A 24,047-nucleotide genomic window follows, 5' to 3' on the forward strand; every position below is an offset into this window, starting at 1 on the left:
GAGCTCTAAGAGAGTCCCCGTTGGTTTCCTCTGAGCTCTAATCTCTGCCGCCCTGTCTGTCTTGGCACCATATGTCGAAAGAGCTGCCAGATTTACTCAGCATCATAGAGAATGTTTGAATACAATCTCAACCCACTCACACCCTCCATCTCGGCCCAGACTCCCCGCTCTGGCCTGCTCTGCTGTGCTCCGCATATTTTTCATCTTCTCTGTAAGCCTCAACTCTTTTGTGTCATCCTACAGACTCCCATTTTCTCCCGAGTTTGGCTTAAGTGTCTTTCTCTCTTGTGTTACCTCCTCAACCTAATGCAGAGGCGCAGAGCCCTGTTGCTCCGAGTCGATGGATGGATCTGTGCATGGAGGGAATGGGCTCAGATGTGTCCTTCAGGCTACTTGAGGAATCAGTAACATGCACACTAAGAGCCCCACTGAGCTCTGATAAATGTGTGTAACTCTCAGAGAGGGCAGGAGTGGCGTAGATTGTATTGAATTTGGAGTTAAGGGCCTGAAACTCACTGGATGCAAAGCGCCTGGATTCTGACAGTCTTTGCAGTTTTACACATTTATTCAAAAGGGCTGATGGGAAACCTTGTCACTTATAACTTGTGAACAGCTATTTCCATAATGTGACGTCTACCTTTGGTAACGTTGTGACTGATTTGCCTTAACGATTTGGAGTTGCTGCCTTTTTGCAGGTAATAGATCTGTCTCTGGAACTGCAAACGTGTGGTTAAAGACACTTGAGGCTTTGTGGAGGCTAAAGCAAATGATCTGTTAAAATACTGGTGTCAGATCAAAGTCCCCCAACTTCAATGTGTGAGATTCTGTAATCTTTCAGTTAATAAAAGCCTTTCAGAGCCACATAGAAACCTCAAAAGAAGGCATGCACGATTAAAATAGGCACATCGTTTGTTAGATCCCGAAAGTGATTTTCTCCTGACAGCAGGAATAATGTATTAACTTTGAGCTTTCTTTATATTAAATTATTTGCATGTCTTCTTCATGACCACAACATGGCAGTATCGGTTACACTTAATTTATGTCTCTTTATAACAAAAATATGATAGAACTTGTACTTGTACTGATAATTCTTTCAGTAACAATTTGTTCACTTAAAGCAATAGGTTTTGACATTTTGGGAAATTTGCTCGTTGGCTTTCTTGTGGAGAGTATAGATGAAAGGATTGATAGCACTTTCATGTCTGTACGGTAAATATAAGGGTACAGTGAGCAGCTGGTTAGCTTAGCTTGGCATAAAGACTGGAAACGTAGGGAAACAGCTAGCGTTGCTCTTCCCAAAGGTTAACAAAATCCACCTACAGGCTCCTCTAAAGCTCACTAGTCAACTTGTTGTATCTCATTTGTTAAATCCCGACAAAAACCGAAGCATAAAATCCAAAATGTGTGGTTTTGCAGGAGTTATGTGCTGAAATATTTTGTGTCTGTGACCTGGTACTGATAGGTAGATTTATTGTTAACCTGGGACGGAGCCTAGCTAGCCGTTTTACCCTGTTTCCAGTCTTGATGCTAAGCTAAGCTAACCGGCTGCACGCTGTCATCTTATATTTAGCGTACAGACATGAGAATGGTATCAACAATTCATTTTAAATCGATACTGCGGGACCCAGGTGTAAATATTATTTAATATGCAAAGGTTTTAATATTTTGTCATTTTTAAACCTTCATACTTATTAATGTGCTGTTAAATTGCAATCTTAACCAATTGCTGAAACCTGATCTTCTATAATTTCTGTTTTTTACTCTACAATAGTGAAACACGAGAGGGTTGGATTAGCTTGTCTTTGTCGATTGGGTATTACTGGGTTTACCTTTTAAGACCATTCAGTTGAAACTCTCTCTCCATCTGTCTGGAGGCTGAGCCATTACCGGCACTCAGCTGACAGGAGACCATTACCAAGGCAGAACAATGCGCAATCGAGTGGTTGACCGGATTTAGCTTGACAGTCCTGGAGAAAAAGTTTATTCTGGGAGACAATAAGGGCATTTATATTGTTATTCCAATTTATCCTGTCACCTGAACTCAAAATTAAGCTCAGACGATCCTCTTTTATTTAAATTTGACAGTTGCAACCCGCACAGTCGCTACCTTAAGGATCCTTTACCAGTTAGCCTTTGTTCTCTGATGGTATGCACATGTAGATGTTTGGGGAGATAGGTCAATTTAAGGTCAAAGCTCTGTAATATCTCGTCAGCTTAGCGTGTGAATCAGCAGGGCTGTTTAGTGTTTGACCCTGGCTTTGCCTCGGAGAGTGTTCAGCATCTTAAAGCCACTATCCCCTTTCCATGCTTTAGATGGTGCCATAATTCCAAAGCCTGGACATTGCCAGTTAATTGGGTCCCCCTTACATGGATGTGGGCAGTGCAGTGATGAATAACGCAGAGCAACAGCGAGACCAAACTGCAGCTCAGTACTGTCGCCACCACCCAGAACAGATGCAGTAATCACTCCAGTGATAGTCGCCTTAGTTTCAGGCTGGTTTTCAAAAATATATGATAAATCACCCGCTGTGGTTTATTTATGGCAACATTCATCACAAAAAAAATTACAATACAGATTACAAATTAAAACAATGTGAGAAGCTATACTGGCATGTGTGAAATCGCAGGTGCTGATGTGTCATCTCTCAGTGAAAGCTCTTTGCATGCAAAAGAGCCTGGCAGCAATTATTTCCAACACACACACACACACACACACACACACACACACACACCTAACCCTGCTTCTCCACACAAAAGCTATACTCATTTACAATTACCTGACACTTTATTTTGTTTTTTTGTTTTTGTTTTTTTTTATATTCTTAAACTCATCTGTGGCCTCTCAATTCCCCTTACAGCAAAGATGAAATTGCTGAACATGTACAGTCAAAGCGGTGATGGGCTTATTAAAGACACGGGGAGCGGAGAGGAGGAGCTCGGGTCTGGCTGCAGCTGCTGCATTGGCTGTCTGCTCAGCAGCGGGGAGGGGCTGAGTGAGAGAGAGAGAGAGAGAGAGAGTTGGGGAAGGAGGGCAGTGCTCTTGTTGAGAGATAGGGAATGCCTGTAAATTGCGTCTGCTGTTAATAGCACATCAGCCAGCGTGCTGCGATTGGGAGAGCAGAGCACTGGCAGTGCGGAGGACTGAGCCGCTGAGCACAGAATGGTACACTAGACAAGACAGGCACACTTAGAAAGAGACAGAGAGAGAGGTAGAGTAAAGGAAGAGAGAGCGCATCAGAGCACGCTGAGGAGAGGTGGACAGGGAAGGATCAGAGCAGTGGAGAGTGGACGGGAGAAAAGTTACCAGGTCAGCAAGAGAACGTGGAAGTGGAGCAGCTGAGGCTCACCGGGGGTCTCTCTCCCACTGGAACAGCCTGGCAGCAGTAAGCAGCACAGAAGGAGAGTGCTATTAAGAGTGGATAGAGGTACTGTAACTTCTTCCCCAGGAAAGACAGTCCAAAGGCGATGGTAATGCTCCTCATAGGACTCTTCTGCACAGCAACTTCAGGACTATCACAGCAAGACAGCAGCAGCAAGCAAAATACACTTAAGCCTGATATGAGCAGTTCCACTCAATTCTGTGCTGAAGACTTTCTTACCCAACTGTGTGCTTTGAGGTGGATGTAGTTGTGTTTCTGTGAGGCTTTTATCTTTTTATTTATTTTTTTGCTTCGGAGTGCAAAGCAGTGGAGACTCGTGTTGTTCTGTCCTGTCATCCCTGAGACTATGGTAGACTGTGCATCAGGGAGCCCTTCATCAGCAGCTGCAGCCCTAGAGCATGGAGAAGTCCAGCAGTGAGGAGTCAGCTATTCACCGTAGCCCTTCCGTAGATAGCCGCGACTCAGATTTTGCCCAAGCCTCCACGTCTGGCCGCCCGTTTGGTGGCCGCGGCTTCACTGCCGGCGCATTCTACGGCTCCACAGGGCCGCGCAAAGACGCACAGCAGGGGCAGGCTGCAGCGGCAGCTGACGCCAGCGCAGGAGACAAGACCACCAACAAGTACAGCTCACCCAAAGGCAGCAAATACGTGGTCTTTTACCTGGATCTATCCTTTGTGTTCCTTTTAGAATTCAAGAAGTGCAACATGGCAAGAGGCTGCCTCTGCTGCTTGAAGTATATGATGTTCATCTTCAATCTCATCTTCTGGGTAAGTGGCTCAATATTTTTTTTAATGATTTTTCATCACACTTGTTCACTGTGTTCTAGTTGATGATAATTGTACAAATGTTTGATGACAGAGTAAGTCTTGCTTAAGTAACTGATCATTATCCGTATCTGGGTTCACAAATTTGAAGGCTTAGTGTGTCACATGTTTCTTAAAATGTTAATTAAGAAACATTATGGCAAAGTGATGGTTGCCATTGCAATCATGTGTTTCGAATTATTACATCAGGCTGTTTATGCCTGTTTCTCCCTGTGCATGTTGCTATTCCTGGATCTCATGACAGAGTAAATGGCATTGCACCAGGACTTCTTTTGAATGTGACTGGTGGGGAGGTTGGATTGTTGTGGGTTTATTGCGGTCATTCAGATGGTTATATGATTTATAGTGAACATGGGCATTGACCACTCTATGTAACATAAATGCTGGACTGGACAACAGGACCATACCAAACTCATTCTAATAAAGTCCAGCGAGTTTATTCTGAACTTGAAAATCTGCCTTTAGTTTTTGTGCGCTAAACACATATTTGCAACACTCTTAAAATCGACACTCTCGATACCCCTGGACAATTCATCTCAAACCACTTCGACTCAGTGAGCAATTGTTTTAACTGAGTGTCGTGCTTTTGCAAATGAGGAAAACCAATGATTTTCAAGGCTCAAATAAAGGTTTAAATGAATGAATGAGTGAATGAATGCATGAATGAATTCTCTTTTTTTAATGAAATGTCTTTGGGTCTGTGGGTAAACCTACAATCAATAATGGAGAAAATTATAAGTTGATTTCAAAATTGCCGCACCAGGACATTTGCCTCAATTTGTGTAATTTACAAATTGTTGTAATAATCAATATTTGTAGTAGGCCAATTAATCAATTATAATAAGAAAAAGAAAAAAAATGTGATGGTGCTGTATGTGCCAAATTAACTCACAAATAGATTAACCCAGAGAAACCTGGCCAGCGTGTGGCAGACTCTGCTGTGTGCCCATGCATGGGCATTTGTTGTAAAAGTGGGCATCCCTTGAATGCTTACACAATGGATTAGAGGGCTTATAGGTTATGGGGCCAAGTCTTTTGTGTGGATGCAGCGAAGCATGAAGCGTAAAAACACCCCAACACTGGGGACTTTACCAACCACCATGTCACTGGGTTGTGAGCCCTGCTAACTGGGGCATGTTGGAGGAAGCAGAGTGGGCATTAGCTTGAGCCCAGCTGTGATCAGGCCAGCATTGGAAACACACACACGTACACATGCACCACACAAGCCAAGATCCATCCCATTGTCCGCTCCATATACACAAACGGACAGCAGTGCTCGTGGCAAGCCTCTGTGGGCTGAAGCTGTGACGTCTCTGCTGCTTCCTGACAGTGTCTCCATATCATTCCCATATCATTAGCCAGTCCGCAGAGGCACTGGCGAGAGCGATTGGCAAAGACTTACAAATGGCTCGAGGGCTCTTCAGAGTGACTTGCCTTGATGTAATGTTTGTTTAAGGGAATGAAAGGGTCGGAAACGATTAGCTGATGTTGGATTCATTAATGCAGACATTGACTTACCTTGATGTGAGCACCTCTTTTGAACTCATTCACTATGGTTACAGTGCAAGTAAGTGCTCAGGTCTTGACATACCTACATTTTTAGATAGGGAGGAAACTTTTAAGCATTTTCTAAATCAATTGCATCGACAGCAACAAAAATGATCGATCTGCAGCTAATAATCATGCATGTTTTCTGTTACTGAAAGCTTCATTTTTTATAGCACTACCTCAGTAAATAAGGTATATATTCTTGATCCTTTAAATTCAGAATGGTGATTTAATCATCAATCGATGATTACGATTGCTCATCATTATTCTTTCTTCGAGCTACGAGTGAAACATGGCCAAGGCCATATTAGAATCTACATTAACCAAGTGACACCATCAGTTATGTATGTCAGGTCTGGCCTGCTTGGCTCGTTCAATAACTCAGAAACTACCTCAGTGCACTGTTGTTATAGGTTAACCTTTGGCAGAGTTCATGAGGTCAATATTATTCACTATCTTCTTGAAGGGCAGTCACAAGGGATTTGTGTGAAGGCGTTCCTTCCTAGGTTCTTTCCAGGCTCAATTTGTGCTTAACCCTTTTCAGTGGCAAAACCTTCTACTAATAACCGGCTGCTGCACACCACTAATAGGGGAAGGTGGAAAAGAGGCTTTGGATTTCAAGGCTGGTGGCCTCCGATTCATGTGGAGCCTAGCTTGTTGACTTCCATGGAAATGCATCACAACTATCCTGAAAGTGTGCAAAAACTCTCCCTGTAGTGTGAGATGTAATGACTCTCTGTAATCGTGTGTGTGTGTGTGGGCATAGGGACCTTAAGTGGCTATAGACTTTCCCCAGCACAACGCATCCCCTGCTGTGAAATAATAGAATTTTTACTCTGGTTATGTTCACTTAATGAACACCCACCATGCATTTTCCCTTCTATTCCCGCATATTGATACTCTTGTTCTCCTCCCACCAGTAGATCATTTTAATGGCAGTTTAAGCTGTGCCCCCAAGAGTGGGGTGATGAGGGGGTTAGGATGCAACATGTGGCTGATGGGTCTCTCAATCAGTGGCAGCACAAGGCTCATTGGCGGCTGGCTGACTTGCTTTCTGGATTCTGGGGCAGCAGTGCGCCAAGTTGAAGGTTAGCAGAGCTGGGAAAAAAGGGTTCGCTCATCAGTGAGGGGTCGGGACGGGGTGCCTGCGCACTCTGTGACATAGGGAGGGAGGGTGAGAGGCATGTTGTATCTTGACACCCCTGGGACTGAAGTGTTCTACCTCTGACACTCCAGGAATCGCAAGGTTACTGCAGCTGGTAGGGAGGTTTGCCTTTGAAGCTCTGACATCTCATCTCAGCACTGAAGGGGGAATGATGCGCTGCAGTAACCCAACACCTGGTACAGTAGGGGTCTCTTCTTCCTGACTGTACGCACATGCACAAGCACACTCGCTGCACACACACAGCCATTCTTGAAAGTACGCTTTCTTTACAGTGGTAACATGAAGCACAAGGTAAACAGCGGCAGGCACTCCAGGCATCTCCGCAGTTGTTCATGACCATCTGGCTCCTCTTTCTTATAAGGGATTAGAAGGGTCTGAGCTGTAGGAGGGGGAGTTTCGGGCAGATTAGAGCAGTATTGGGTGGTGCGTTAGGATTGAGAGCACAACTCCTTTGGACAGCTCTACGCAAAAGCCAACAATCATTAAAGCAAATTGCTTTTGTGCTGTGACAATGTGTTGTTTAGTGTGTGTGTGTGTGTGTGTGTGTGTGTGTGTGTGTGTGTGTGTGGGGTCTTTGTCCTCTCACACACATACAGTGATTGTTTGACCAGCCTGATTGGTGGTTGGTGTTGAGTCCTATTGGTGTCAGCATTGTGAGCATATCAGTGTTGGTGTTCTTGCTGGGAGCAAGGATTACTCTGCACTGTGTCCCCTATGCTCGCAGCCTCCTCTCTTAATCTCTTCCATTCAAGATTCAATTTACTGTCCACTGCTGCACTTATTTATCTTGTCCAGTGATACTGAACACCTTTTGAAAACCAAAACGGCCTGAAAACACTACACAAGGATTTATTCTGCCAAAACACAAGCAGCATCACACACAAGCTCATTCCCTCCGTTAGAGATAGGTTGTACAGTAGCTAAATGGGCCCATCCCAGCTTTGCCATTATCGTGCCATATCAAAAGCTGAAGCCTCATTTTATATTCATATTTGAAAGAAAAGTGTTAGCTCAGCAGTCTTGTCCTACAAGTACATGAGGGGTGGTAGTATCAAAGGCACTCCTTTGTTAGAGCAGAGAAAACCAACCAAATGTGTTTAGCATTCATGAATTCCTGTGCTTACTTGGGGGATTGCTGCAGGATTTATAAACCATTTGGTTAGAGGCAACAGATTAGTTTCCCTATCGATTTAATCACTGTATTTGACGTTTGAGGTTTCAAATGTACTCGTGCTCTGATGCTACAAAGAGTAGAGCTATCGACAGACTCAGTGTGTTTTGTAAGAAGTGTGTGTGAACGTCAGCGTCTGGTTGAGTGGAATTCCATAAAGCATTTCACACAAGCTGTCCCTTTCCCCCCAGGATTTTCGATGCAAGGTACTGAAGCAATTTGCCTGTTTCTCATTCTCCATATCAGCACATGAAAAGTTCAGTCATCTTTTATGGCTCAAGAGAGCGCGCATTCTAACAAACTTTTCTTTTGTCTTCTTCTTCTCCTTTTCCCTTTTCAAAAGAGGCACAGCTGAACTTCATCAGTCACTGCCAGGTGAAACAAGGATTGGGGCACAGGAAAATAGATGAGGATAGAGTGCGCTCTGCAGGATGATGAAACAAGCCGTATATGCTGTGCTGTCACATGCATTTAATTCCGTCAATCCACCGTGAAAGGCGAGCTGTTGAATTGGATTTGAGTTTGAAATGGCAGAATGAGGCATCAACCTCAGCCAGTCTGTCCACCTAAATTTTACGCCTCCAACTGTGATAGGATAGGATAGTCAGTGGATTTAATCAGTGGTCAATAGAAGCAGTCACAGATTATCCTCAGAATAATCCATACCAAGCGTTTGTACTACTGTATATAACGTGCTCCCATTTCATGACTACATAGTCGCCACACTGTCTAGCCTGTGAGCAGGTCTTTTCATTGTTCTGCAACATTTACATAGAGAACATCACTGTGTGTGTATGCATTTTAATCATTTCAATTCTTATAATTAGCATCCCCCATAGATCGCTGGGCCTTGATTCATATTGGCTGACCTGCTTGGTAAATATCTCCGTACGCCTGCCTTAGTCCGGCGGATCGTCTGGGGAGATCACTCTAATTTACACGTCTCTCTGGCTGCTTCGATTTCCCAGCCGTGTTGTGCGGTGCCACTGAGCTCATTAGCTCGTGTTGCAGATCAACTGGGATACACATCTGCAATGTTTCACTCTAAGGGGTTGAGGTAATAGAGCATGAGAATTGGAGGTTCGCATAGGTAGGTGGTGCTTTTGCAAGGGATTTAAGTCTCCCACCCATCACTCATCACTCTTTGAATGAGGTGGGCTTCAGATTTGAGGAGTCGTTTTTTTGTTTTTGTTTTTTGACACACATGAGAAGCAAAAAATTGCAACGACTTGATAACTTACAAAAGTGAAAATTAATTAAACCTTCCTTACAAACATGCATACAGTACAAGTGTCCTAGTCATATAAATCCCTTTAAAGTTTGATGTTTGCTACGAAGTTAGCATTAAGCAACAGGGCTGCAGGTGCAGTTTTAGCCCAGTTGCTACTGTGTCAGCTATGTGGCAATGACTTGTAGTGACAGGTGAACAACCTGAGAACAGATGAAATAACAGTAACTGCTGCATGTAGGTCCAGGACTTACAGTACATAGAAAACCTCAGTTTTTGGTACATGCCGTTCATTTGTTCCCTCCCTTTTACTCATTATACACCAGTGTCCCTCTCGTTAGATTCAGAAGTGCAGATGGAGCATAGGGATGCCTGTATCTACTGTCTATCTGTCATCTGAAAGTCTCCTTATTGGCAGATGTCAAATTCACAGTGGCCAACTTTCATGGTGTTAGTTTGTAAAATATCTCTTCACAACTGACTATACATCACATTTTTTGCTCCAGCACGTGCAACAGAGATCTTGCTTTTCTAAATATAGGCCAGAGGAGTTCAGATTACACAGAATGGGGAGAAAAGGGGGGAAATAGAGTGTCATTAGTTCTGCATACATAACCAGGATCTTTTGTAATGACTATGTGCCAATAGAGAAGGCAGCATCAGTGTTGTGTGGTCAATAATGTGTTGATATTGCTGAACAGAAAAGCAGAAAATATCCTCATACTGTAGGTCATGCATTTGGATTATTGATCAAAAAAGGCCTGCTCCATTCTTTTTGGTATTCTTTGTACATATTTGCAAACAGCCCAAGCAAGGCATCCACTCAGAGGCTATTGGGAAAAATGTCCACAAACACAAGCTTTTCTGTGCAGCCTCACAGCTGAGGGCAATTTCACATTTTACAATGGAATTTAATTTGGTGCAAATTGATTGTTATTATCAAGTAAACTGTTGTACAGAAATACAGTAGTCTGGCTAAATCCGTGTTAGAAAATGAGTGTGATAGTTGTAGCTTTTCATCTGCCTTCGGGCATTTCACACATCATGTAGTGACACTTACGCCTAGCGCCTGTGGACTTGTAGGTATTTTATATAATATATATATTTTATATAACACGATTCGATTCGATAGGCTCGCGATTTTAAGGCTCACGATTCGATTCAAAATCAATTTTCGATTCAAAAACGATTCTCGATTTAACAAAAAAAAAAACGATTCACAGTATGTAAATGTTGTTACTTTTCCCATGTGATTGCAGTAGACATACCATTTAAAAAAAAAAATATGAATCGATATTTGGAATTCTATGAATCGATTTTGAATCGGTAGAGCTTGAACCCCTAGTATTTAGTATAGCTGCAAGCCCATTTTTGCTGTCTCTCTGTGACATACAGTATATCTCTGAATGTACGTTACCTTCATATTGCTTTGTTAGTCTTTTTCAGTGTTGCATAACAATACCCACTTTATTTCAGTTTGTGGTCCGCAAAACGTTTTTATTCAATATCAGTGCAGCGAAACATGTTCTAGCTTTCACATGTCCTAGATGAAAAACGTTTCAGCGTTGCTTGTGTCCTTGTGCTGCAGGAGTGACTACAAACTGCTATCTCTTTCTCACCTTCTCTTTTCAGCCCAGGAAGACCAATCAATGCTAATCTGCGCATAGGCAGTGAATTAATGTAGAATGTTGGAACAGCTTGCTAGTTCAACTACTCAGCATTTTCTCTGACACCTTGAGGCAAATCACAGTAAAATCAATGTTTCCCAGTCAGTATCCACCTCCGGCTTTGCTGAGGAGGCTTAGAGAATATCATCATAGTCTTCTGAGAGCAAAAGGCATTTCTTTTAGATTACCCTGCTCTTGTTTAATTAACAGTATATGTGGTGTAGATATGAACTAACTGCAGATCCATAAGCTGTGTAGACATTGTGTTTTGAATAGTGGTGTTAGCAATGCACAGGTTTTGAATGTCGCGTGGAAAGGCTGTTTATCTAGAAATACTAGATGGCTTCTAAAGTTAAGTCCATCAGAAGAGTGACCTGGGTGCAGCTCCCTAAGTTCTCCAGGGTTTATCAGCTGTAGGCTGAGGATGCATCAATGGCTTTGAGACCTATTTCCCCAGGGCCATTACATCAATTGATTTGATTCTTTTCCCACCATAAACCCACTCAAACAACCCTCAGCATCCTCAAGGGCTTGATTCCACGTATCCATCTCCTTCCCCTTTCTAAACAACCTTTAAAGACTCCGGACACTCTGGGCAACCGCATCATAATACATTGAAAATATATGAGCAGCAGATTGACTTAGAATCTGTGTATTTTTTACAAGTGTCGTCTTGAATTTGGGTCAGGGACTCAGGCATTCACTGCTTGAATGGTAATGAGCCCAGGACACATCTCCAGCATAGCTCCAACACGCAATGAGGCACACTCTCATCTACATTGTTAGCCATGACAAATGAGAGACTTTTTTATGCCTTTAACATTAGAGCATATATTGATTTATTTAGCTGAACCGCCGCAGATTACTGCTGCGTTGTAACTCAGCCATAAAATGCGACATATTGTTGCTTTCTAGATGGAAACACATTGGTACATACGCTGACTAGATGATCCTTTGTGAATGCCTGACATGTTTTTATCGCTATTTTTTAATGAGGCAATTTCATGTACTACATGCAGTATGCTGTACATTTCAGACCATCAGCCAATGTATTAGTTTGTTGTAAGTTGAAATGGAGGCCTATCTTGTTGTTTTCAGAGTGAAACCCAGATCTTCATCAGAGCAGGTTGTTGCAGTGCTCTCGTTACGTCTGATCCAATTTGAGGTTGTGTTTTATTTGATGTGCATTAGGTGTGCTCACAACCCAGCTCTGATATTCTCCCTGAAGAGGAAAATGCAGTAACTAGTCAAGATCCTTCACTGCTCCAGTAGCAAGATAACTGACAGACTGTGTAAACCTAATAGCGATTATTGTCGTTCTTCCTGCATGCAGATTCATCCTGTTCCTTATCACAGCTGCGTTTTAAACTGTCCCCTTGACTTTGCCCGAGTCTTAGCACACGGATGAAGCCAATGGTTCTGCTTGTTTATTTAACAACCAATTTGCAATTACCCGTCATATTGCCGGACATGACACAGCATTTGCTTTGTGCGTCTGTTCTGTTTAAGAAGATATCAGGGTTTTATGTGTCCTAAAAATTGAAAATCTGAAGCAGTCTGATTGCCCGCAGCATGCATAGTCCTATATAAAAAAGGAAGCATGAGAAACCAGCCTCGTTCCATTACTTTAGTATTCTATCTGGGGCACAGAAGGATGTCTCAGATCTTATTTTTTTTTTTTAGAGGACTTGACAGCTTTATTGCATGGGAAAAATGCAAGAGGTATATGGTGAAGTTGTCAGTAATTGCAGATATTCACCTGGAGTGATGAATGATCAGCTTAAGGGTGTTCTCGTCCGTGTTATAAATTCTCTCTGTCACAAAATGTGAGTCTTTTAAATAATGCTGCAAACTAATAAATGCATCTATTTGCCCACATTCATTAACCTTTACCGGCAGTTAATAAAACAATGTACAAATGAATGTATTAGCCGCTGTTATATTTGCTGTAATTTGTAGTAGTTTTAATATACTTTGTAATACAAACAATATAATATTGTATGTATATATATATATACAGTATATATATATATATATATATAAAATATAATATAATACAAATGTTCTTTAACATTGCAACATGCTCTGACTAAGATTTTTTTATAAACTGTATATGTACACCATTTTGTCCATTTGGTATTGTAGGCATTTCTTAATTAAAGATCAAATACAGTGAGAAATTGGTGTAGAGACCCCCCTCACTGACCATGTGTCATTTGCAGTCCTTGTCAGTAGTCATTATTTCTGCACAGATGTCTCCATTTCTCTTATTAAGCCACCCAGGCTTCAGTAATGGGTGACTTGGGATGGCGGTGGAATACAAAAGAGTGAGAGCATGGTGTGGGCAGAACGAGGTAAGGGATAGCAGTCTAATTTGAGAGGTCGATTATGGGGACATCGCCACCCTCAGTGAATGATCTCATTCATCCACAGTGAGCCCTAGTAATTATTAACATAGACCTTTTGCCTGTGCATACACTCATCAGTGCAGTGCTGTGAGACAAATCCCCATCATTTCAGCAAAAGTAACAGCGGCTTGTTTGGGGTCAGCCCATTAATGCCCTCTTCCATTTCATACACTTTTCAACTATTCCCATGCTGTCATATCATTTTAGATCTCCATCATGACAGCGTTTTAAGTTTGCCCGCACTGGTTGCATGATCTTTTCTTTAGAGTAAATGTTTACAAGTGAACTTAGACAGATGGGTTCGGCCAGATTTTTTGCCTCAGCCCCCTTCTGAGAAGACAGACTGGGCAGACCCAAAATGCTGTCCTTTCCCTGGGTGGGAAGAAGCGAAGCATGAAGGGAGGGAGTGAGAGAGAGAGGGAGGGAGGGAGGGAGGGAGGGAGGGAGGGGATGAGGGAGCTCTTCCCAAGAGCAAGAGAGGTGAACACATTGATATTTGATGACAGCTCCCCGAGAGGTGAGTCAGCGTCACATTTAGATCCTTCTCTCTCTCTCTCTCTCTCTCTCTCTCTCTCTCTCTCCCTGGCATCCACATTTGTTTGTTTTTCCTGGGGACACACTTGAATACCACTTGCTCTATTTTAGGAAATAAAATATAGAAATCCAGTTCAAATGGTGGAAATGGAGATTGAAATGCTTTAGCAGTACAAACTCGGGAATAGTGTGGATTTCTGACCGTGTTTTCCTGACTTTGTTTTTCAGTTAGGTGACATGTTTGCGATGAATTGCACAATTAGCCTATCATTTTCCGCACACCATTAATGATGTGTTTTCATCCGGTAAATGCTCATACTTGATTAAAGAGCAACTCCACGGTAAATCTTGAATGAGCACTGTTGAACTCACTTCTGTGGATCAGTTGCTCCTCTGACCATAAGGTACATCACAGTTTGGGTGTGATCAGAGAGTGGACAGAGAATGCTGCTACTGCTAAATATCGGCACTAACAGGATTTTCAGCCTGTGTGTAGAACAAGAATCAGTTCTGGAGTAATTGGCATTCGTGAACTACCCAGTGGTCATATTATATGGCTGCAGTAATATGTATTATTCAGGGTTTTTTTTTTTTAAACATTAGATAAGTAGATGAAAATTGAACACAGGTGTACCCAGAGAGAAGCAGTCAGACTGTAGAATTAAACTCACTAAATAACTAAGTTGCTTTTTTCTTTCGACAGCCCTGAACTCCCCAGCCTGATTAGCTGTGCTAAGAACATACAGTTAATTTTCTGAATCATCCATCTATAATGCACGTGCTTTCGGGAACCTGTAATGCTGTGCTGGGCTTTATGAGACTAATTAGCCAATCACAATAGAATGAACAGGCCTCCTTCATTTATTCATTCATGTATCCAATATGTATCAAGCGCTGCCTGTGTACCCATGTATACACAGAAAATACATGTACAGCCAGGGTGGGCCTTTTAAATATATTCTGCAGTATACAGTCTACATATGTACATGCTGCTGTATTATAATTTATGGCTGTGCATAATGTAGCAAAACTGCATTTTATGTGAGCATCAGAGTCAAACAACAGTTATTTCAGAACTGCGGAAAGGAATGTAATTGAGTTGTAAATGCAGATTATGGTGATATGATCTGATGAAAGACAATGGCAGCCCTCATCACACACGTGAAGGCTCACATGTCTGTTTGCTGACCTCTGTCGATATTATTTAGAGCTCAGTTATTGGCACAGAAAGCATATTGCAGTTTGCTTCAGTTGGAAACATACAGATACACACACACGCACACACACTTCATTTTTTATTCAAATGCTTACCTTGCAAAAGAGATGTGAGGGGGGGGAATATTGTGCTGCTGCATGTCTTTAATTCATAGTCTGTTGGAGAGATGAAGGGATTTCTCTCTAGTCTATCCATTACTTTTTTCTTTTTTTTTTTATCCAAAACTGTCTGGCAAGGTCTGTGAAGCTTTCCTAATGGATCACCATAGGCACCTGTGACAGGTGAAAACAACAAGTAAATACTTGTAACACTGAGGACAATTACGCCAAATGCAGCGAAAGTTGAATGTGGATGAGCCACAAGAAGACCGTAATTATAGTGAAAAATCTTCCATCAAAAGCGATCACGTTTCATGCTGGCCTACATCAGAGTGGCTTTATTGAACCGGTTTAGCTGCTTATCCAATATTGCCTAAGAACGCACTCTGGCTGAGAAATCTGGCTGTTCTTCATATTAACTGTTGTGGGCGGTCAGCTTTATTGCCCATACAATTCCTTAGTAATCAGCAATTTCTATTTTCATGGTGAGACAGGAATAACTTCATTCAAAGACACATTTATTTGCAGAGGATGTGCCCTGGAAAGAAAGAAAAACAAACCATCAGTATGCTTTTGAAAGCATTTCACTCTGCATTAGTGCTGGTTACAGGGCGATGGAGAGTGCAGCTGCAGGGATCCAGATCCTCATAGTACCAGAGTCTATCATAGATGCGGGCTGTTGTGTCTGTAGAGATTCACAGGGCTTTTGCTAGCGAATATGGTAAGTGTGGAGGCATTGCAGCACAGTATAAGCACAGAGCTGCCTGCAGTTTTCGGCCAACACTTTTTGTATGTCTGCATAATGCATCCACTTGACTTCCAGTGGACTACGAAGGCAGCCAAGGTCAGGGAAGTGTGCATGTAATACCCAGCTTCATGTACATTTAAATGCTGCTTCATTTGCTGTTTGCACTTGCCAACATGAACAGAACTTCCCGTTGATGGCTTTGCTTCAATTACTGACAGATCTTAAGTTCTTACCTGGCTGGCTGTGCATCTAACCGTTTATTATAGTCATTCTGATAATACATCTCAGCTGGCTTGCTGATCTCCCATTGTTCCTTTTAGTGCATGGTTGTCAGTGCAACAAAGCTTCTTTGAGAGAGGATGCGCGACAGGAGTAAGGTGCCTTTCAAAAGGGACCTTTTCATGGTACAATGCTTTGTCTCAACCTCACCGGTAATGTGTCCTATTCTTTATAGGCACAGGAAACATAAAGCGGTCACAGCTCAAAAATGGGTTGAGGCGTGTCTGACTTTGCCGTGTTTTTAATGTGCTCTGTAAAATGTGGTTTAGGTTTTGCATTTTTTACAATGTGGCAACAATTCTGCATTTCTCAAGGAAATGCATCCACTATTGAGTTGCTTTTTTCTCCTTTGGTAGTTACTAAATAACTTCCTGTCGTCTTCCAGTTAGCATAAGTTGACATCTGGCTGGTCTTTTGGGGACTACTCAGAGTAATATGTGATTAAAGCTGGCATGGACTAGGCCATGTGATTTAGGGTAAAGTAGGGTAAGGAAAGTCAGGGTAAAGTGAGATGATGTCATTGTTGAAAGAGATCTGAAAAATGTTAATCCAAATGAGACTACGGATTTTTACATATGGCATTTAATTAGCCTATTGGAGATCAATCTTTAACCTTGTAACCTCTATTATTCCAACTGCCCTAATAGTGTTGATAACCCAGGAGGTCTTCCTGTTTCAGTTTACACAATAGAGAGGCTGGGTTGTGGCATCTCCAACCACACTCCTCCCAAGCCAGCATTTTCCATGTCACCAACACAAACTCATTATACTGCAGATACCCGTCACACACGGGTCGTGCAGTGCACACAGGGGGTAACTCAAGCAGCTCAAGAGGAACAAATGGCCCCCATTAGCAGCTGTACTAATAATACCCTCTCCTCATGTTCTCTGATATAAACCTATAGAAAGAAACCAGAGACTAAGGCTATGTTTAGACGGAAACGATCTGAAGAGAAAACTCAAAAGTGGCATTGCGCTCTCACTTTTTATTCCATTTAAGACAAGAGTTTTGGGGGGGAAATCTGCGTGCATATGGTGACGCAAAAGTGTGTGAAATTCGATGTAGTATGCACGCCAGGCGGCTAGGTGGCACTGCCACACAACACCACCAAGGCCACGCGCCTACGTAGAACCTTCTTTCTACTCTCCTTAGTAGCGCGAAAGCAAAACATGTCAAAGCAAACAAAAAAAGATGACAATTTTGTCTGGAAAGATGAGGAGGTGGAGTTTCATGTTTGTCTGATGATGACCGGCACAGTCGACTGTGATAAGCCACAGCACAGCACCCACGGGAGCACTACCAGAAGTGGCAGCCCTTCTGCCGCTGCCACTCTCTCTCTCTCTTTCTCTTCATCCGCAACGTTGTAGCCTACTCTGGCTCAAATGAATAGCCTACATATGGTCATCGAACTACAACAACCTTATCCACATTGTTGAAATCATTTAAATATTGAGCCATTATATTGAAAATCTTTTAGATAACAGGAGCCTATAATTTCTGTAGCCTACTGCGTAACAACAGACTACCTGGACGCCTTTTTCTCATCTCTCTCCACACCGCTGACTTCAGACTTTTGCATTTTTACCCTTTCGACGGTAATGCGACGGTGGAGCGTTTTTAAGATTTCCACTCTGGAGGGTGGTTTCACTTTTTTGCGTTTTTAAGCCCCAAAAACGCTGTCGACGTATAAACGAAAGGCACATCCGATAAAATATTCGTTTAATAGTTGTTTACACCCGCGAGCGTCATCGTGTAAACAGGGCCTAAACTGATACATTCATTACATGATACATTCAGGAAATGTTTTATTTTTATATAAGGGAAAGAAAAGTTAACATTTCAACATGGATACATGAGGCACAAATATTGCCACAGAAGCAGCTAGAGTAATCAGCAGACGTCAGTTTGAAATGGCCTCTGGACGCAGCGATAAGTCAGGATGGCATGGATCAGCTTTAGCTCTATCTTCCGCCTCATTTGTTCCTGTCTAAACGAGATAGGCCAGCTATCTGCTGGCAGCCGTCCCGCTGTGGCAATGCGACAGGCTCACCTGTGTGGCACGCGTGGAGGACAGCAGACTTGTCACTCCACCAATATCCAGTACAAACTCTTTGGATGGAGGGCAATTACAGGACAAAGCAGGTGGACATGCACATAGTATTCCTCTTGAACATGTCCCTGGCACTTTGGTAATGGCAGGGGACGTGCTTAAGATGGAGCAGACTGTTCATAGCCGCTGCCTTTAAGCGAGGAGTGCTTTCTAAGCGCTCATTGTATGTGGATCCATCTGAGGTGGCCTACTTGAGAGACGCCCTGCACAGCACTTGTTTAACATCTTGTGTGTGTGTGTGTAATCTAGAGACATTCCTTGGTAAACAAGCCCACTCCGAGGGGGGGTTATTTGCATTCTAAAGCCGAAGAAAGGGAGGAGCAAGGAGGGCAGAGCGAGACACCTGTTGCAGCAGTGGTTGGTGGATGCCTATGATTATGCTTTGATTTATGAAGTAAAGCAGTCTGGCTTAATCTCTCCACGCTCCTCCAGAGATTTGAGTGTTTTTTTCTATTGACTTTCAAAGGACTTTCTGCTATTTTCTTTCTTTCACATTCACTGGGCGTAGGGCGTGTAACAAAGCACAAATAAAGCCGAGACGGAGCAGCTAACGAGTCCAGTTATAATTAAGACAAAGTGCGCACCTTCAATGTGTCTGTCCTTTCCAATGATTTCACTCCGTTTGAATATATTTGCACTGTGCCAGTCCCATCCTCATTTTTCCAACCATTAGGCAAAGCTTTGCATTTTGCCAAAAACCCCTTCGTTCTGATTATCTAGCAAAAAGGTACTCTACAGATAAAAACTTAAAATGTCATGCACTAAACACCACGTTTACACTATAATGTCTCGTAAAGGTTAACCTTTGCTGTAGACTTTAAAGCTTGTAAAAGCCACTTTGTAGCGGTGGCAGAAGTTTTCTTTATCTGTCAAATTCTACTGGCGTGCGTGTTAGTGGTTGAGTATTAATAGCATGAAGAGCAAAGTGATATTTTCTGTGCAGCAGCCTACGTTATCAGTGGCTGCCCACTGTAGCAGGACCAGACTCAGCAGTAGTGTCAAATCTTCTGATATTATCCTCATCTCTGTACAATCTTCTCACTGCGGGCTGTTCCATTACACTGAAAATGAAGAGTGAGAGAGGTCAGGGCAGTCAAATAAACACTTTTAGATGGAGAATTTCATTATGTGAAGACGGAAGAATGGTTTGCTGAGAGATTTGTTTCCTCAATTAACTGGCGCCTGCAGCTGCAGATGGGATCTTTGTGTTTCTCGAACGCTGTGATTAGCAAGTAGGAGAACATTTTTTGTTATCAGGGAAGCACTGCTTTGTTCTTGGACTTTAAACTCTATTTTCTGTGCTCTGTTTCTGCTGCTCCAAGACCAAGGACTCAGCTAAACAAAGTGTTTATCCTACTGTGGCTTGTGCTTCGTTTGTCCTCCTCCCTCCTGTTAGCTCTGCAGACTCTGGATCAACACTTCCTTGACCACAGTTCTTACTCAGTACATGTCTGTTTGCAGTGTGATTGCTTTGTTGTATGTGTTTTATGTATTCTCTAAGGGTGAGACTTCAGACATTTTCAGATCTACTTCTGGCTAACTCTATATAGGTGTGGAAATGTCAGTGCCAAGCTACACATGCTCTAACAAGGAGACAGATGTGGACACTCCAACATATGCTATTTACGCACAAACAAACACTCAAGTGCTGTACTGTATAGCCTAAAGGCTTAGTGAAGGCGAAAATTGCCTTTTTTCTCTCTCTTTTTTTTGGAGTTCATCTTCTACTGTAGAAATGCAATATTCAAATAGCCATGGTGTCTTTAAGAGGGATGTTTGGACTAAGAACAGCTATCTAAATGCTAATTTTACCCATGCATTTTGTGTCAACTCTATATTTTCTTAACATAATCAATCATCTCAGAAATTAGTGAATAAGGGTTGCATAATGTATCAGGCATATAGAAATCTGATTTGCTTGGATGGATTATTGCATTAAACCACGAGAGGCTACTTATAATAATAAAAATAATAATAACAGGACAATTTACAAATAATTTTGGGGATCCCCTGATTTTTCATATCGCGCCACCATCAGGTTGAATTTGTCATTTAGGACCAAAAGCTAATGACATTGCCATCAGCCTCAGTGTGTACAAATGTTAGCTTGCTTCCAGCTTTTTTTGCTTTTGCTTTTTTTATCTTAAATTGTACTCATTTTAATATTTCTGGGTTTTGCACGGCTCCACTTTTTATATTGGCCGCACTGGTGTGCCTATCTTTTTCATTTAGGTGCACTAGGACATCATTTATGTGCAGCCCAAGATTTTCACCACGGCTTTTGGCGCTGCAATAATACATTTTAAAATTAGATGTTATCTAACATGTTATCACCATATTTGTGCTTTTTATACTGTATATGAAGCTAAAGCTAAAGCTAATGCTAATGCATGTCTGACCACTTTTAAGTGATAGTGATTTCCTCAGGCCACCACAGTTTTAATGTAAACATCCACAGGAAAATACGGCTTTAAAACTGAGAAAGTGATCATAAAAAATAAAACAGAACAAAAGAGAGTAATAACAGATTCCACAAGACGAGACATTTGATAACATCGCATTATGGGTGGGCATGTTTCACTGTTTTCTGATGTTTTATAGACCAAACAATTAATCATTTGATCAAGAAAACATCTGTCAGATGAATCCGTAATGAAAATAATCGCTAGTTGCAGCACAAGCTGTATATTCAACCAATGCAGAACCACAATCAGTTACAACGTGCATTTTTTCCACATAATTTTTAATCAGAACTCTGCGATGTTTAATTCAAAACAATGAATCCCTGTGCCTTGTCATCCTCCTGCATTTGATTGGAGATTGAGCCAAAATGTCAGATGTTGTTTACCCAGATTTACTCTGTCTCTGAATGGAATATGGGATGGAGCCATAACTGATAGCTACTGTAGCAGAGCAGCCTGGCCTGGATGATGAGCTGTCCCCGTGTGGAGAGACTGGAGGGAGGAGTAGACCGGAGACGAGACAGGTGTTTACAATATAAATGTGGAGGGGAAGCAAAAGAGCTACATGAGCAGCCATTGGGACTGAGTGTTTACAGCAGCCTCTTTCTCAGTCAAATCTATTACCAGCCATCCTTCTGTTTTGTATATCTCTGTATTCCTCTCTGATGTGCACCGCATTATCGGTTAAATACTGTTAACCTCGCCGTGATGGAGTACAGAGAACCTGGATTGGATTAGCATCTGCTTGAAAATTGACAAACATCAGAATCATATTTGTTACAGTTATTATTCTCATTACCTCCGTGTGACTTTTTCCACCCCATTTGTTAGTCAGATTCGAGCTGAGTGATTGCATATACAGTAATGGAAAAAAAGTATTAATTTGGGATGCCACCATCCACGCTTTCAACAAAAGCCAAATGTGGAGTGGGTGTTTTGGTGCAACTTATGCAAAACCATGTGTTCCTCTTTGATGATGATTTAAACCTTTTTTTCAACAGACACACCCTCATGTGTTATTCCCATGAGAACATTTCTCAACTAGATATTAGAGAAAGATTCATCCTGAATCATTTCAAAACTCAAGTATGTAAAAAGATACTCTGTTATGGTCATTTTTGTTAAAGGTCCAGTGTGTAACGTGTTTAGTTGTTCATTATCAAAATCTGTGTTGCCCGTTCACAAACTTGTCCTTTTTCATGAATATTTACCTCCACCATCAATTCCAAGTATTCCTATTGGCTTGAAATTTTACATTTGCATTTGCATGAACTGGAGTAGACGCTCCATATTCATGCTCCATCTTGATATACGTTAGCCGGTAAGGGACATACAGGATATACTGCTCCGCCTTTTGCGTTTTCGCTGTCACATATCGTCGCTTCCCGGCCCTGGCAAGTTTGAAGAAGGACACATGGAGGACCACACGTATTCAAAATCCAGATTTCGTACTTTGAACTGGGTGGTGCGAGAGAGTTGATTGCGATATATGATCTCAACGCTAGATGGGAGAAATTCCTACACATTGGACCTTTTAAACATGTTCTTTTTCCAATATAAAAAGTAAAAAAGAACCTCTTAGAGGCTTGAAGTACATCTACTCTTTCTCCCTCTTTGAGAAATTCTGGCTCTGCTCTCCCCCTTACCGTTAAAAGAGCAGCATGCGTCAACATGGCGATAAACATTGGAGAGATTCAGCCTACATGTTTGAGTCTCACACAGGGTTCAGATAGGAGGCCGCTGGGGAGCCCCCAGTGCTCTTGCGGGGGAGCCCAGAGCCCAGGCAGCCCATACATGAAGCTCCACAGGCGGGCAGCCTGCTTGCAGAGCTCTGCGAGCTGACGACCTGCAACTATCGTTTCGGCGTCTTGAACCCGCCGTCAGTCCGACCCAGTCTCAAATGAGGAGTCTGTTGTGTTCTAAAATTGTATCACGATGGTAAGTGTAGTTAGCGTCTTCTATTTGTTTATGTTGTTTGTTAGCGTGTAACTAGCAGTGGCTGACACAGCTATGATGACAGTATGTTTTCACTCTCTGTAGTGACGGTCCACTCTGCTCTGGAGGTTTCAGGTTTCTTTGCTGGCTTTTGCGTATTAGACAGCGAATCTCAAATTTCAGGAAAGTGCACAGACATCTTGCCCTTCAGGAGAGGAACGTAAAAAAAAACTGCTTATCTGGTTTTTCATTTGGTGTCATATTTTTCATATTCAGTAAATGTTTTGCTGCTCAAAGTTGACAAGAGCTTATATATATATATATATATATATATATATATATATATATATATATATATATATATATATATATATATATATATTCTGTTCTAAACATCAGATGTTTGATAATTATTAATTCACATCCTGTAGTTTCAATATCTTATATAATATTAATTTCTAATTTCAGAGGCTTGTTTCCTGTTGTTAGCTGTTGTATAAGAAAGCTGATTTTAAATTGTTAATCCTCCTGCAGTCAGATCTTTAGTCAGAACTTTAATCCTGTCATGTACACACCACTCCAGCTAACAGAACTGACGCCCATGCCCATTACTCAAACATTTGTACAAGGGCACTCTGGAAAATTACAAAATCATTAAAGTAAAAGCACAAAGACAAGAAAAGCTGAGGGAAAATGGTTTTACTAGGGAAAGTTTAGTTTACAGCTAGTTTACGGTGATATTCATAGATTAATAAATACAATGAAGATTTTTTTTAACATGTTTCTCATGTTTGTTAGGGGGGCGCGTTTTCATGTCCTAACGATGTAAAACTGGGTGACATGTCATATATTCTGATGAATGTATATTTTGTATTTATAACCTAATAAAGAGAAGAAAAAAAAGATTGTTCCCCGTTTCCATGCCATAAAGCAAGGCACCCACCAGGAGCCCCCATCAGCTTGTGTGCAACTATTTTGTAGATGTAGATGAACCGGCCTTTGAGCCCCCTTAAAGTTTCCTGTAACATAGACTACACCATTTCTAGTTCTGGGAACGGTTGCACATTTTTTGATTTAGAATGTAAATGTCTATGTCTAGAATTTTATGTGTCCCTGACATTTTCTAACAGAGACACATAGTCCAGGCATGTCACTAACCCAAACTTATTTCTCTGGGACTCAGTCATCCTGTGGTTTTAGCCAACATAGCTTCCCCTGCCTGCTTCATAGCAGTCGCTGTTATCACACAGCACAGCCCTTCATGTCATTCAGT

The 24,047-nt window shown here is 41.9% G+C and overlaps 1 protein-coding gene across 5 annotated transcripts in view; it reads left to right on the forward strand.

Moving 5' to 3' along the window:
* Positions 1-24,047, forward strand: part of tspan9a (tetraspanin 9a) — a 177,632-nt gene that overhangs the window by 105,133 nt on the left and 48,452 nt on the right. For 4 of the 5 annotated variants that reach the window (XM_036003784.1, XM_031282788.1, XM_031282787.2 and 1 more), the window contains one exon: positions 4,068-4,147. In XM_036003784.1, the coding sequence (XP_035859677.1) occupies positions 4,085-4,147 (63 nt within the window). In that variant the 5' untranslated portion in view covers positions 4,068-4,084. Of the gene's footprint in view, positions 1-3,019; positions 4,148-24,047 lie in introns of those variants that run through there. The other variant, XM_031282785.2, reaches the window with a different exon arrangement.

Source organism: Sander lucioperca, chromosome 7 (genome assembly GCF_008315115.2).
Source record: "Sander lucioperca isolate FBNREF2018 chromosome 7, SLUC_FBN_1.2, whole genome shotgun sequence".
NCBI lineage: Eukaryota > Metazoa > Chordata > Actinopteri > Perciformes > Percidae > Sander > Sander lucioperca.